At 47.3% G+C, this 16,096-nt stretch overlaps 1 protein-coding gene across 1 annotated transcript in view; it reads left to right on the top strand.

Moving 5' to 3' along the window:
* The window catches only part of Sh3pxd2b (SH3 and PX domains 2B), a 77,739-nt gene that overhangs the window by 23,365 nt on the left and 38,278 nt on the right, over positions 1-16,096 (top strand). The window contains exons 2-3 of the mRNA XM_051180994.1: positions 3,502-3,582; positions 12,978-13,053. Coding sequence (XP_051036951.1) covers positions 3,502-3,582; positions 12,978-13,053 — 157 coding nt within the window. The remainder of the gene's footprint in view (positions 1-3,501; positions 3,583-12,977; positions 13,054-16,096) is intronic.

The raw sequence follows: 16,096 nt of genomic DNA, 5'->3' as shown, positions 1-16,096 counted from the left end.
TTGGATTGAGAAGGGCAGAGGAGATCAGCAACACACACCTTTGCGTGTCTGGGGTGGTGTTTCCAAAGAGGGCTCTGGCCAATGGGCGCATTGTATCTTTCCATGCCTTTATAATATTGCTATGGCATTGCTGAGAGGCCTGCCTAGGCAGAAGCAGGCTCTTATCTGTGTGCCTCAGAGGCTGTATTTGCCTTGAACCCTTCCCTTCCCCCTGCTTCCTGCCACCACAGTGTGTACTCCCCTGGCCTGTCATGTCCTCCCGCCACGAAAGGCTGACACCTCTGAAACCCTGAGCCTGAGCACTCCTTTTAAGTTGTTTACATTAGGCCTTCTGTCACAGTGACTGGAATGCTACCACAGTGACATTAGGACAGGGTCTCACTGTATAGCCCAGGCTGACCTTGAACCCCCATAATCTTTCTGCTCCAAGAGCTGAGGCTGCAGGCAGTACTATCATGCCCAAGGTTGTCGGTATTTTTCATTTCATCCATGCTGATAGTCTCAAGGGTGCTGATTTTCTGTTACTGAGACAAAATGCCCAAGATCAGTGTGTTCTAAGAAGGAAGAGCTTGTTTTGGCTCATATTTTCAGGGTTCTAGAGTAGTTATCTCCTTTGCGTTTGGATCTGTGATGACAACGTGTATCATGGTGGAGTGTATGGTGGGAGCATGTTGTGTTGACCATGAAGAGAAGAGGAAAGACAGGAAGAGACAGGGTTTCCAGCACGTATTTCAAGAGCAAGCCCTCAGCGACTTAACATCCTCCCTCTGGGCTCCACCTACTAATGGCCGCACCACAGGCTGGTGAGCAGGCCTGCAGTACAAGGTTCTCATGAGGACACTCACCAAGCGTTAGTACAGTTTCTCGTCGCTGTTTAGTCTGCTTTTCTCCAATGGCTGGTGGCGTTGTTGTCTTCTCACTGGCTTTCTTGCCATCCATCTATCCACTCCAGTGATGATGTATGATCAAGTCTTCTATATGCCTGTTATAAATGAGTGGTTGTTTCCTGCTCATGAGTTTTGAGGCTTTTAAAAAGGCATCCCAGATAGATGTCGTTTCTTCACTCGGCTTTCTTCCGTGCAACAAATGCTTGTCATGGAATCATTTCTCACAGGGTGTTCTCCCGCCAGGGCCTTTTCAAGGGGGAAAATATATTGGAGATCATGAAAAATTCATTGGAAATCATGAATTCTGTCAGCCTGACTTGGGTCAGGTGCAGACCCCCTTTTGTGGCTGGGGCCAGGCAGTGCTGCATTTGGCCAAGCATGGGAAACATGCCTCCCTATAAGAAAACAGTGAGAAAGGAGGTAATTCTCCAAGAGAAACTGATACTGACCACAAAATAGGGGGATGGGTACCAGTCGGGAGCATGGTAACCACAGCATGGGAGGAGCTGGTGAGCACTCCTGATGTGCTCCAGGTGCCAGACAGGGCCATAGCTGCTCATTCTCCTGCTTGATTGTCAAGGAGGCTTTTGTCTCCCTTCCAGAGTGAAGGGCACCACAGCCGGAGAGGCCAGCACCTTGCAAGTGTCTCATGGCTGCAGAGCAGGTGTGTGCGTCTTCCAGCCCTGAGGCCTTGAGGCTGGTGTAGGACAGCTTTGTGACAAAGTCTGGCCCGTGCCTAAAGACACTAAGTTAGATTTGTTCAGGGCTTCATTCCTGTAAGTCAGTAGGCCTGCTGTAGTCCGGGATCTTCAGAGACTGAGAACAGGAGTCCAGAAGGGGATCGTATGTGAAGAGGCCTTCCATAAATGGGTAGGTGCTTCACATTGACTTTAAGAAAACTCTTTCTTAATATTTTTTCTCTTTCTTTTAATCTTTAATGGTAATGTCCTGTGCAGCCAGCTAGCCAAATTTTGCTTGGACTTCTCCATGGACAGGGACTTTTGATACTGCGTTTTCACTTTGTAAGCCTTAATTTACCAAACTAGAAGGTAATTAGCTTAGCTGAGTTCTGCAGTTTCTTTCAGCTTTAACACCTTCAGTTTCCATCCTCAGCACCATTTGTGTGTGTATGTGTATGTATATGTGTGTGTGTGTGTGTGTGTGCACATGTAAATATCAGATGATTGATATGTCTGTCATGTGTGTCAATCATGTATACCACACACACTTAGATTTGATCTCTACACGTGGTATGCATACATCAGACTATCATAATATACTCCATAAATATGTACAAGTGAAAATAATAAGCTATTTTTATTGTAATTATACAGATTTATTATAATTATACATAGCTCCCTGTGGACCAAATGGTAATTATTGGCTCAGGAAACAGGTGTCTGTAGGCTTAGCTTCAAGCTGAACTAGATACCGTCAGATTGCATCCTCCCAGTTTCTGTATATCGCTTCATTCTCAGGCTGACCTCACCACAGATGTGGTAAGGTGATCAGCTTCAGAGGAGGAGCATTGGTCTCTCTCAGAGTTGGCCCTAAAGTCTCAGGGCTGAAGCTAACTGACCTTGATTGGTCCAGCTCACATGTCCACTTCTTCCTAGTCACCTTGGATAGCCCCTCCTCTGTTTCTAAGGGGCTGGACAAGATGGAGAAGGAGGCTCCATGGAGAAAAGTTAATGTGCTGTCCCCACTGAGGCATATGCCTGTCCGACCGTTACCTCAGTTTCCCCAAATTTGTTACCAATGTATTGATTCCTGTGTGTACTGGAGCATGTGATCGAGGTCAGATATAGCTCAGGAAACAGAGGAGGCAGGTGCTGTTAGCCCACTTCACAGATGGAGAAGCTGAAACTCCAGAGACATCTGAGTTGGCCTGAGCCCTCACTGGTGGAAACATCAGGGTAGCTCAGTATTTGGGCAATGGAAGAGGTTAATAATGCAAGTACCTGACTTCTCTTGATTGGTGTGAAGGTTTTAAGAATTACTCTGACAGAGAAGCCACCTGGGGAGCAGTCAGGCACCCTTACAGTGCTGGCGTGCAACTGCCCCAAGCTGACCCTGTGCCATCCCCACCACAGCTCTGCAGGCAAGGGCTATTATTCCCCTTCTATTAAGGCTCCAAGACAGTAAGGGACTGACTGGTCTAGCTGGTCCTTGGCCAAGCTGAGTTTTTCTGCCTCAAACTCCTCCTCAGTCTTAGGAATGGAAGAGTTTCTTAGTCTGCTTTGCGTTGTTGTAATAGAATGGCACAGGTGGGTAATTGGTGAAGAATGGAAGTTTATTTCTTAGAAGCTGGAAGCTTCCCACAATCGAGGAGCTCTCATCCGACAGGGCCTCTGTGATGCTTAACTCATGGCAGAAGATAGGTGAGAGAGCAGGACGGGGACAGCTGGACTAAACTCACTTTGCTAAGAAACCCACTGGGCATCATGAACCCAGTCCTGAGCTAATGCCCCTGACCCATTAGAGACCTCACACAGGTGCACCTGCCAGTACTGTTCCATGGGGATGGAATCCCTGGGATCTGGACTGGAAGAGGATGCTCCAACCAAGTCATCCCCCTATAGTTAACACTTATCTCCTCTGTCCCTCCCTGCAGGTCTACATCATCCGAGTCACGTGGTCCAGCGGCACCACAGAGGCCATCTACCGGCGCTACAGCAAGTTCTTCGACCTCCAGGTGGGCATTTATGGTAGGGAGAAGGTTATTTGGACTTTGGGGCATAAGTGAGGAACCATGTTGAACTGAGTTTTGTACAGTGACCATGTGGCGATCCAGAATGCTGAGCCTATCTGGACACCTTGCACACACCGTCTCCCCAGCACCATCTCCTAGCTTGTACACCACTGACTGTCAGCTGGGATGCTACTCTGTGCTTTCCTACCTGAATCATTGGCCTGGATGACTCTCTGCCATCAGGGTCCCCAGCTTCTGGAAACCTTGTCTGACTTTGTTCTCTGCTCATCAGGAGCCATCACTCAGTGCTGTGAGTTTCTTCATATTGATGTTTTCAGCTTATCTGTCTCTTCTAGACCATGACAGTCATGGGCAGGACCATGTCTTTCCCATCCTTTCTTTCCTTGATGTTTTTATTCAAGGCCTGGCACATAGCACATGTTCACTTAGCGACTGATGTATGTTGCATGAGTGAGTATGTGAATGAATGAATAAACAAATGAACAAGTGAACAGCATACACCACCAGTACACCACCAGTCTCACTGTGAGCTTTGGACAGCTCAATAGGGTCATCTTCACTAGCGTGACATGATGCTAATTCTGGGCCTGTAGCTTCCATGTCTCCAAAAGCAGATAACTCCAAGGAGGCTGGAGAAGTCAGGGTCCTTCAGGAGGCGATGTGGCAAAGCTCTTTAGACAATGCCACAGACACACAGGGATGTCCCTGGCTTTCTGAACTTTTGTGCATTCTCCCTATTGTGTGGTGAGGGTCCAGGGCAAGCTTCCATCCCACAATGGGTGTATGGTATCTGCCCTACTAGTTACAGAGCAGCTAAGATTTACTTGGGGTATTTTGGCCATGAGATTGACTATCCTAGGAGGAGAAGGCTTCCAGGCTTCAGACACAGCTTACTGTGGAGTTTTCACTCTGTGTCTGACCTGACTCCTCCTTCTGTGTCCCCACATCAGTGCTATTGGCTTCATCCTCAATCACACGTGATTACAACTCTAGGCTCCTGCTTTATAGTAAAGGGTAGCAATGACTTCTCACATGTTCTGGCAAGCACTTTGTGTTTTGTTGCCTTAGCTCTATTCCAATCACTATGACAGCCAATGGGCTTTCCTGGGTTGCTGTTCCAACCTTGATATCAGGGCATAGACTGGGCTAGGAAGGAGAATCACGGGCTCTGATAATATTAACCGCAGGCATCCTTGACGACATAGACCCATGCTGTTCCTGAGAATGTGGACTGGAGAATGTCCGGAGTGCAATAGGCTCCTGACTGCTCTCTCAAGTGCAGCTAAAACAGTCCCCAAATGCCTTCACAACACAAAGCCAGGAGTTGCTGCATTGTGTAAAGTGGGTGAGATACCAGTCATTTAATTATTTAAAACATAATGAGCTCATCGTGATGCTTTGTGTTTGGCCGCATGTAGCCACATACAGTTATAATTTTCTGCTGCTCCGCTGCAAATGAGCTGAATATTAATAAACAGCGGGGATACCTGTAAAACTTGCTGTGGGGCTGGGATGCGGCTGAGTGGGAGAATATGTACTTCACACACACAAGACCGAGAGTTTGACCCCTGCCCCGGAATAAATAAACCAACCACCATCTAAAATGAGCAGATAGGAGAAGAAAACACAGGGAAAGGAGGCATGGGGCAGTGGTGATGACTGGCTCCATCCAGTGCCCTGAGCAGGTGACACAGGCCCATTTGAGAGTGGCCAATAGCATTCAGTGATGCTCCGCCCATTCACACAGACAGGTGATAATGCAAATGACCTAGAGCCTTTGCCTATTGCTAGGCTGCTGTTAGAGGCAGTGGTGTCTACCTCGGGAGTCCTGTCTTGGCATGTGTTCGGTGGCTTCTTGCCAGCCTGGCAACTCCAAGAAGGAACAGTGGGGCTAAGGAAGAAGAGTGACATGATTGTCATCCCAGGGGTTATTTACATCTGCAGAGCAGAACCCACTCAGCTAGTTAACACATGAAGGGAGAAGTGGGTTGGATTCATGGGCAGAGCAGAGTGTTGCCTGGAACCCAGAGAATACACTGCTTTGACCTTGGGAGGGCCTAGTGACCACTTGTGACCTCAGGACCCTCTGACCAACCTGCTTTCTTTTCCCACTGGCCACCCTAGTCCAGCCTCTTGGCTTGTCTGTTGGCCATCATACTTAGCATGTGTCCTCAAGTCAACACCTTCAGTCTCTGTCAGCTGTCTTTCCCTGCTCTCGGGAACCTGGATCAGACTCTGTCCCAGCCTGTCAGCTGTGGTGGGGAGCCAGTAACACTGGGCTAGGGGACACCTGAGTGGGAGGGAGCCCTGTGAATCCTGGCATATTACAGCTAGACTGCCACTTGAATTCCTTATTCCAGCCTGGCCCAAGGCCGAAGACAAACACAAGTTCAAGACTCAGGTCTCGAATTGGTGTTACCTCCGTCCATTTCTACGCCTCCATTTTCTCCTTCGCTTTTAATGGGGAAGAAAGTGCTTCCGCCGTGTTCTTATTATGACAGTGAAATGAGATGGACTTGACTCAGTGCATTAACTGTCATCTGCCCCTCTCCACGGATGTGACACCTGCAGTGACCCTGCAGTGACCTCCGTTGCTGGGTCTGGTCACAGGTCTTCCCAACCCAAATCCTGCACTTACGAGGCCCCTGTTCTTACTCTCAGTTTTTCTTCCCAGCCCAGTCAGCTCAGTGTAGTAAGGATTAGGGTTTGCTGGAGAAGGATTGGCTGCCTTGGGTGGCCATCCTGCCATGGTGTCACTGTTCAGAAGCCTGGCTCCATCAGGTTTTAAGGAGTCCCAGATGGTGTGGTGGCAAAGTGGGAAAGCCATATGATTCTAGGGGGTCTGGTTCAAGCTAGAAGCAGCTTCCCCATACCCATACCCACCCCAGAGGGGTAGGAGAGGTTGGGCCACTCAGTTCAGCTGTCCCCAAGGACTAGACAAGGAAACCAGCTCCTGTGGGGCCATGACACCCCAACATTAGATGATTTCATGATTTCATGTCCTATTTGGCACAGTTTTTAATTTTTGTTTTGAATTATTTTTTTAGAAGTGACTTGGCTCACAGTGAGGGGAAGGCTGAGGCTTGGTGGAGGAGGGGCAGCTGAACTGGTGTGGTATAATAGAAAAGCAGAGAACTCAAGCCCTGGGTCCAGCCACCCCCTGCTGTGTGGCCTTGGGCATACTCCCTTACTCTTCTGTGTCTGAGTAATGTCACTGGTGATATGGGAACTTGTCAGTAAAAACAGCCAGCATTTCTGAAACTGTTCTTGGGCCCAGTCCATTCATTTAATCATCACAACCAAACTTATCAGGTTACACAGACCAAAGCGCCTGGGCTCAGAGAAGTCCATTCACGTGTGCAGTCACACAGAGTATGACAGTACTCAGATCTGAGGCTATGTGATGCCAAAGTCCATGCTTTTAGCCACCCTGCTCTCTGTCACTGCTTTTGCTACCAGCTACAAGTTCAAATTGGTGATTGTGCCCAGAAGGGGCAATCCCACAGGGCTTGGGGAAGGGGACGATGGGCAGACAGTGGTTGTAGACGTTGGGTATCTTTTGGGGGTGATGAAAATGTTCTAGAATTAGATAGTGGTCATGACTGCTTGCTGTGTAAATACACAAGGAACTGCTGAGTGGTACATTTTAAAGAGTGATCTTTGTGGTATGTGAAGCATAGCTCCTTTTATTTATTTTATTTATTTATTTATTTTTCCTAAGAGATGGAGACTACAAGAATAGCCCTGGGCTGCTGAATATGGAACAGGTGCTAGCTGGTAGGATGCCTGACAGGCCCAGGCTGCTTGAGCTCAGCAGAAAGATAAAGAAAGGGAGGGCACGGTACCAGTGCTTGAGCTTCCAGACTTTGGAATTTGACAGCTGGGCTTTTGTCAGTTCTCAATGCTTCTGGACCAAGGTCCAGTTTTTGTCGGATCATCATGGTGCAGACAGGAGGACCCCAGCTAGGTTGGATTCTCCCAGCTCATGTTTGTTAGCTGAATGGAACTGAGAAATCCAAGGACTTTTGGCTTTGGCTACAACTAGGCCCAGGGCCACCGTGTCAAAGACTTGTCCCCCCTCCACTGTGCCTGGGCCCCATGGCAGCAGCTGCTGCTGCAGACAGTGTCTGGCACATCAGCGCCATTACTTTGGGGAAAAATGAATGTCTGCTATGGTTTAAGCTCATCTTGGACCATAGGATGAGGTATTCAAGGCCAGCACAGAAAACAGGATCAACATCTTGATAATGGGCCCAAATGCCAGCTACTAGAGGACATCAGGAAAACCAGAACCATAGGTGTCCACACCGATAGGGTGGAAAATTTAAGCAGATGTAAAGAGAGGCTGCTACTCATGGTAGAAGAAGCGTGGCCCAAGCTACTTCATGGGTAACAACACTGTCACCAGCAAAAATGTCCCCATAATGAGCATTCACCTTCTTAGAAAAGTTGAACTCCTGTGGTCATGTCTGACACTAAGACTTGATGTCTATGTCTAGCACCTGAATCCTTTACAAATAAGCCTCAGACATGGGTTCACCTCACAATGTGTGTGCAACCATTTTACTCTGAGTCCTCCAGGTTCAGTATGTCCCCTGGAGAAGGGTCACAGATGTCACTAGAACTACAAAGAAAGACCCTATCTCACAACAAACAAACAAACAAAACAAAATAAACCAATTCTGATACTGGCTTAAATGTGATTGAACCCTGAAAGCTGTGCACTGGGCAGAGTAAGGCTAGAGAGAAAAGGACAGATGTTTCACTACACCTGTACAAAGTACCCAGAAAAATCAACTGATCATGAGGTGGTGGTGGCACCAGGCAGGGTGGATGGAGAGCCATTTGGTGCTCTTACTGATGCAAGTCTGTAGAGATGGTGGAGTAGCTGGGTGCCCACAGAGTGAGTGTGCATAAGGCCACAGAACTGTGTACCCAGATATGGTTGAAAGATGTATGTTTTATATGGGTAATACAAAAAAAGTAGGGCTAGAGAGATGTCTCAGCAGTTAAGAACACTGGCTGGTCTTCCAGAGGTCCTGAGTTCAATTCCCAGCATCCACATGGTGTCTCACAACCATCTGTAATGGGATTTGATACTCTCTTCTGGCATGCAGGTGTACATACAGACAGAGCAGCATACATATTCATAAGTAAATCAAACAAAACAACCGCCTCCCATACTACTAAGTTACTCCCAAATCAGTTTCAAAGTAGTGTTATTCATAGCCACCTGCAGAATGTCCCTCATGTCCTAAATGGCCACACAGGCTTGATGGATCCAGCTGGTAGAGGAAGCATCAGGATTTCACCTGAGCTGTCTGCTCCAAGGGCACTTATCTGAGGTTAGACCAGTGGTATATAAGCCAGTGTGGACATTTGTTAGCCAGTGTAGACATTTACTAGCCAGCATGGGCACTAGTCAGTGTAGACACTCCTTAGCCAGTGTGCACACTTGTTAGCCAGTATGGAGATCCAAAGGTCTTAAAAGGCACCAAGAGAACAGAAGTGGCATTCTTGACAACACGTTTCTCTTTGGTGGAGTTTCAACTTTGTCCTAATAGTGAAAAGGGAAAAGGAGATAGATAGCATTAGGTAAATGTATCTGTTTCAGAACCTCTGCAGCTAAGACTGATGAATTGCTTTTGGGAAAGGAATGTGCTGCTCACATGTGCACAGAATCTTAAGCTTACCTTGTCTCAAGCTGATTTTCCGTAGCCATGTAACCCTGAAGGCAGCTAAAGAGTGAAATTAGAATGTGATTAGACGAAGGTGTTTGGACAGGTCATGCTGCTGCTTTACTGTGTGACTTAAGGCAAGTTCATTCCCCTCTCTGCTACCAGCTTTCCAAGTCTGTAACTTGGAATTTGTAACATTTGTTTCAGAGTCACTGTAAAGATCAGATGAAACTAAATGAGACTGTTAACTGTCAACTGCTGTGCACTGTTGCCATTATTATCATTTTATATTAGTAAATATGTTATATTAGTATTCTAAATTATCATTTTATATTAGTAATAAGACTGTTACTCATTAGAGTTATTTAATGTCCCTTGAAGTGACCTCCTGAAGAAAGGGATTCTTCCTATTGAATGCTTTGATTCTTTTTCATTAAGCTTTTGTGTTTCGGGGTGGTTTTAAGTTTACCATGGAATGTCTTGTAAAGCCCAGAGTATTTTCAGGTGCCACCTACACTTGCCAGTCTCCCCCACTGTTGGCACCCATTCTGCCAGTGTTTATTGAAAGCCTGCTACGTGCTGGTGAGGAGGAACTCTTCAGAAATGAATCCGTCTTTTCGAAGAGGCCCACAGTGGCTTCAGCAGTCAGGGAAGGACAGTGGACCAAGTATTCCAGTCCCCATGCAGGACAGAGTTGGGACCAATGATGGACAGCCACAAATAGTGCTGTGGATAGTGGAACCCAGGGTAGCCCAGTGGCTACAGTGGTGGATCTCTTACCTAGCATGTGCAAAGCCCTTGGCTCTATCCCTAGCACTGCACATAATAATAAATAAAATCCGCAAGGGCTGTGGTGGCACACACTTTTAATCCCAGCACTCGGGAGGCAGAGGCAGGCAGATCTCTGTGAGTTCAAGGCCAGCCTCATCTACAAAGACTGTTTCAGGACAGGCTCCAAAACTACACAGAGAAACTCCTGTTTTGAAAAACCAAAACTAAATAAATCCATGGATAAAGCCTCTACCCCAGGCTTCTGGAAGCCTGCATATCCCAGCTGCCCTGAAAGCCCCGCCACATTGAAGCTGGCTGACTCCCCCAAGGCATTGTATAAAAGAGGAAGAAGCCAGGAGCTCCAGCACTATACATGTGACCCCTGGCCTCTCTGCATCTTCTCAGCATTGCAGAGGTGTGGTTTTGCAGAGACAAAGTACTCCTGAGCTGTAGACTCTGGCCTTGCCACACTTTGGGCTGTAAACACTGGATGATTGCTAATGTTCACATTACAGGGTCCTGAGGACTCGGGAGTGGGTAGGGGTGTGTGAATCCTACTGAGATGCAGTACCTGCCTGCTCTGTGGGCACATTTCCTCCTTTACTTATGTGCCTACTCCCTCCTGGAGCCTCATTTCTCCTGGACTTTTCCAGACTTATTTCTTTCCATCAGAGATGTCTGGGAAGTCAGGATAATGATCTCCCTGAAGTGTTCTCGTGGACAGGTGAAGTGTTCACCTGTCTGCCATTCTTGATAGGCTCGGGACACCTTTCCATCTGCTCTGGCTTCCTTGTAAATTAGGATAGATCAGAATATGCTGCTGTAACAAGCAACCTCAGGGCTGGCTCAGTGGTAGATGACTGACTTAGTATATGGGGAGATTCTTAGATCAGTACCTAGTATCACCCCCCCAAAAAAGGCCATCATCTACATTATTAAGCCATTCTTGGTGATAGTGGTAGTGACATATGCACTATCCTAGCACTCAGGAAGCAGAGGCAAGCAGATCTCTGTGAGTTTGAGGCCAGCTTGGCCTACATAGTTTGCTCCAGTATAGACAGAGCAACATAGTGACACTGTCTCAAAAAAAAAAAAAAAAAAGTAAGCACAAACAAAACAAAACGAACAAATAACCCCACCAGACAGCAGAGCAACTTGCATCCTGCATGGAGGGGCAACTAGACCATGGGATGGACCATGGGCGGGGTTGCTGAGGCTCTGCACCCACCCCACCCCCCAGGACTGCAGATGGCAGAAGTGTGTGTCCGTCACAAGAGAATGGGATTAGAAAACGGCAAGCCTCCACCCTGAAGTAACATGTTTCACTGATCATTAGACGTGGTCCTCTTCTGAGGATGAGAAAGTACAGTTCAACTCTGGATTCAGAAACATGGCACACAGCTGCAGAGAGCCCTGGTAACATCCTCCAGCCCAGCCTTAACTGTAAGGCAGTGCATGTGATTCATTGTCATTAACGGGAAAGGAAAGAGAAGACCCTTAAAGTTACATCAGAACACACAAGAGTTAAGTGACAGATCCTTGTGACTTTGAGTTCCAAACCAGAGATTCCATATTACTTTTTTTCTTTTTCTAAAATTATTTTATTTATTTATTTTTATATATTATTGTTGTTGTTGTTGTTGTTGTTGTAAGATATTACTATATAATCCTGGCTTTCCTGAAATTCACACTGGCCTTGGCTCTGGGATTAAAAGTGTGTGCCACCACACCCAGCTTCACTTTTGTTTCTTAAGCTATCAGTATGGTGGTTTGAAAGAAAATGGCCCCCGGGGGGAGTGGCACTATTAGGAGGTACAGCCTTGTTGAAGTAGATGTGGCCTTGTTGGAGGAAGTATGTCACTGTGGGGGTGGGCTTTGAGGTCTCCCTTGCTCAAGCTTCACTCAGTGTGACACTCAGTCCACTCACTTCCTGTTGCCTTCTGGGTCAAGATGTAGCCAGCACCATGTCTGCCTGCACACTGCCACACTCCACACCCTGATAATAATGGACTGAGCCTCTGAACTGTAAGCTGCCACCTGGATTAAATATTTCCCTTTATAGGAGTTCCTTTAGTCGTGGTGTCTCTTCACAGCATTAGAAACCCTAAGACACAGATACAAGTATTCATGGTCTGCCCTCAACTCCATCTTCTACCCCTGCCTCTTTTGTGGTATCTCATACACTACTACTTCACAGTCACCAGATTATTTTCCAGGCTCTTTTAGAGACTGCTTGTCTTCATGGCTGGCTCATGCATGCAACACAGCATCAAGCACTGGGCTCTGCTGAGCAGGTTGGAGATTTCAGAGTCGATCAGGAATAAAATGATGTCATAAGCATGTGCTTAACCAGGTGAAGGGCATTTTAACACACCTCTCACTTCTCAGAATGCAGAATGACCTGCTGTCTGTGACACAAAAGTCATCAGGCTATTGTTCACATTTCAAGTCCCGGGGCTTAAACTCTCCAGGAGAACCAAGAATGGTGGCCTGGAGAGATAGCTCGGTAGTTAAGGTACTGCCCCTGCTTTCAGAGGACCCAAGTTTGGTTTCTAACACCCTCACCAAATGACTTATAACTGTCTTTAAATCTAGTTCCAGGAGCTCTGATATTTCTGGTCTCTGAAGACACCTGCATATGTGTGTCACAGATGCATATACATGTATACATAATTTGAAATCTTAAAAAAAAAAACTAAGAATGGTCTCTTGCAACTTTGAGCTTTCACAGTTTGGAAGCTGTGAATATAAACAGTTGCTTTCACAACTCAGATCCAGCCCCCATCCCCATTGCCTCTAGATTCTGGAAAGCTGGACAAAGTAAACTTCTGATATGTCAAATCACAAATTTCACATACCCCTTTACAATGTCCTATATGTGTATTTTATATTGTGAAAGGTTTCTGCTTTTTTTCCCTCTCTGTTTAGATGCAGATGTTGGACAAGTTCCCCATGGAAGGAGGTCAGAAGGATCCCAAACAGAGGATCATTCCATTTCTGCCAGGTGGGTGGGGTGCATGCTCTCAGACAGGACAAGCCTGTCCACTGAAGAACAGCTCCCAACCCCAAAAAGAGCATGCAAGCTCATCCTTCTCACGGAGGAGTTGGGGGCAGGTTCTGGGGGGCAGTGTTTCTCTCCTAGTTTGCTTTTCTGTTGCTGTGATAAATACCACAATGAAAAAGCAACTTTCAGAAGAAAGGGTTTATTTCATCAATTACATTTCTCTAGGAAGATGAAACAGGGACCAAGCTGGAACCATGGAGGAAGCTGCTTGCTAGCTCACCATGGCTTGCTCAGCTGGCTTTCTAATACAACCTACAACCACCGGCCCAGAGGTGGCATTGCCCACAGTGGGCTGAACCCTTCCACATCAGTTAACAATTCAGAACAGGCCACTCACACACATACACTCACACAGGCCAATCATATGGAGGCAATTCCTCAACTTGTTCCTTCTTCTGGGTAATCTCAGTTTGTATTTATTTGAAATGGTCCTAGCCATGTCAGACTAACCAGCACAGCTCCACTAACAAGAGTCTCAGCCAAGGGCAGATTGAGTAGCTAAGAATGGGCATATGCCTCTGACTAGCTGCGTGTCCTTGGGTGGGATCCTGCCATCTATAATGCTCAGCTTCTCAAGTGGGAGCTAGAACACAGGAGGTTTTCACAGTGGTATAACCACTGTGTTCATTTTCTGTTCCTACATCACAAGTCACCAACAGTTTAACAGCACAACACAACATTATTGCCTCAAAGTTCTGTGGGACAGAAGCCTTGGCAAGCTCAGCTGGGTTCCCTGTTCAAGGACAAAGTCAAGGTGTTAGCCAGGCTACACCGCCTACCTGGAGGTCCCAGAGAAAAACACCTATTCAATCTCATTCACATTGTGGTTGAATTCATTCCCTGCAGCCTGCTTGATGGCTGTCAGCTAGGGCCTTCCAGCATCTAGAAACTGCCTGCATCCCTCATCACAGGGAGCCAGGATGGGGCATAGAAAATTTCTGGAACTTCAGATCCTTCTGACCTCTGTGTCAGAGAAAGAAAGCTGTCTGCTTGGCAGGTTTCATGTGGTTTCCAGGCTGATCCAGGATAATGTAGGGCATGGAGTTTCCCATCATATCCACAGACTCTAGGGATTATGTTGGGATCATAATACAAAAATCTACAAAGCACCTTGAGTGCCAGCTGTTACACCAGCTGCTGCAAAGGATGCTGTGCAGTCTTGGCTCATACTTGTGTCCCTGGCACTCCCTTGCCCCTACCAAAGAGTAATGTCAAGGCTTTGGGTGAAAAAGAGGGGATTCCTCCGAAACAGAACCCACTCCAGATTTCAACAACAGCTACTTACAGCTGTCGTTGGACATCAGTGTTGGGCTGAGTGCTTTATGCTAGTCACCCCAGTTCATTCCCTACAGGTAGTTGGTATTACACAGCTGTTACAAAGGAGGAACTAGGGCCCAGAGAAACCACAGCTGTGTGCATGGTTGGCAGACCTGGGATTCTAACAAAGGGGTGGCTGGCTCCAAGCCTCATGCTGGAGTGACTTCTAACTTTGGCACCCTGGTCACACACACACACATGCAGCCCTAACCTTGGTGAATGATTCTAGCATGTTTGATTTCCTCTCTTGCACATTGGAGATGAGAATGGTACTATAAGGATGGTGCCCATAAGGATGGTGTAAATATCTTGACAGGTCACTGAGGGCCACTGCTTACTTGCTGTTGTTACACACGGATGATGGCCACACCAATAGCCCATGGTTTGGAGAACTCACCATCTTCTGCCTTTCATGGGTCCCTGTCATGCAGTCAGTAGGTTCTCAGATACTATCAGCCTGGCTGGGTTGAATATTAAGCTAGCTGTATTTGCTAGACCCCCTCTGCTGGGAAAATTCTTTGCCAAAAAAAAAAAAAAAAAAAAAAAAGGACAGAAACGTAACATTTTTAATCCCTCCACTGGAATAGAATCAACCACACTGGAATTTTTCTCCCACTGGAGAGAACCCCATGTGCCAGCTGCAATAGCCAAAACTCAGGACTGCAAAACACATGCTTTGGAGTCAACCCTCTTCAGCCCCGTGACTTTAATCACTACCCCAGCCTCTCCCTCCCCCCCCATTTCCACATCTGTTAAATAAGCCAGTGAATCTGCTTCACAAAGTTTAATTCCTGGCACAGAATAGGCTCTCAGCAAAGGCAGCAAGAGGACTGTTGGGGGCCTACCTTTGGGGGTTCTTGGTTTTGTATGTTGGAGTCATTCTGGAATGACCAAGAATATTTGAGTTCAGCCAGGCTCTAAAAGCCAGTCTTTCCTCAAGAAAGGGGGGAGCAGAAAACCGTAGCTTTCTTCTGGATGAAAGGCACAAGTCAGCTCTGGGAAACTTCCCAAGGTGGAGAAGTTGAGCCCGACCCTCTCCCCAGCCCTTAAAAGCCTTTGTGGTTACGTAATTCTTTCCCAGCAAGAATTCATGCAAATGCTGCTCTCGGGACCTAGCCCCTTTGTCCTTGTGCCCACTTCCAGATTGAGATCCCCCAGGGGTCCCGGGACCTCTGGCCCATCCATTCTGAGCCCACCTCTCAGCTATTCCCCAGGCCAGTGCCCTGGGCAGGAAGTGGGTCCCCTCTCCTGAGGTCAGCTCTCTACCCAGACTGCCTTGTCAGCAAGACAAAGGCGAGTTTCATGTTAGCACAAAGGCGGGGGAAGGACCAGCCTGTGTGGACTTTCCATCCCAGCAGGAGCTGTGGAGGCCAACTTGGCAGAGGATGCGACTTGAAAACTAAGAATTGCAGTTTGGCCTTCTTCCCTGTGGTAAACAAAAGCTGCCCATTCCCATCAAAGCCCGTCTTGCTTCTGGACACCCTTTCCACTCCAGTGTGGAGGCAGCCCCGCCGTCCTCCCTGACCCTCCCATCAGATCAGACCCTTGCCCATGCTGGCTGTCCTCACCCTTCACCAGAGAGGCATCACCAACAAGTAGGAACTGCTGAGAGTACTAGACTGCCTGGCTCCTGGCCTGAGTGTAACCTGGCTCTCATGTGCTCGTT

The sequence above is a fragment of the Phodopus roborovskii genome, unplaced genomic scaffold (assembly GCF_943737965.1).
Source record: "Phodopus roborovskii unplaced genomic scaffold, PHOROB, whole genome shotgun sequence".
NCBI lineage: Eukaryota > Metazoa > Chordata > Mammalia > Rodentia > Cricetidae > Phodopus > Phodopus roborovskii.
This window is presented reverse-complemented; position numbering and strand designations above follow the sequence as displayed.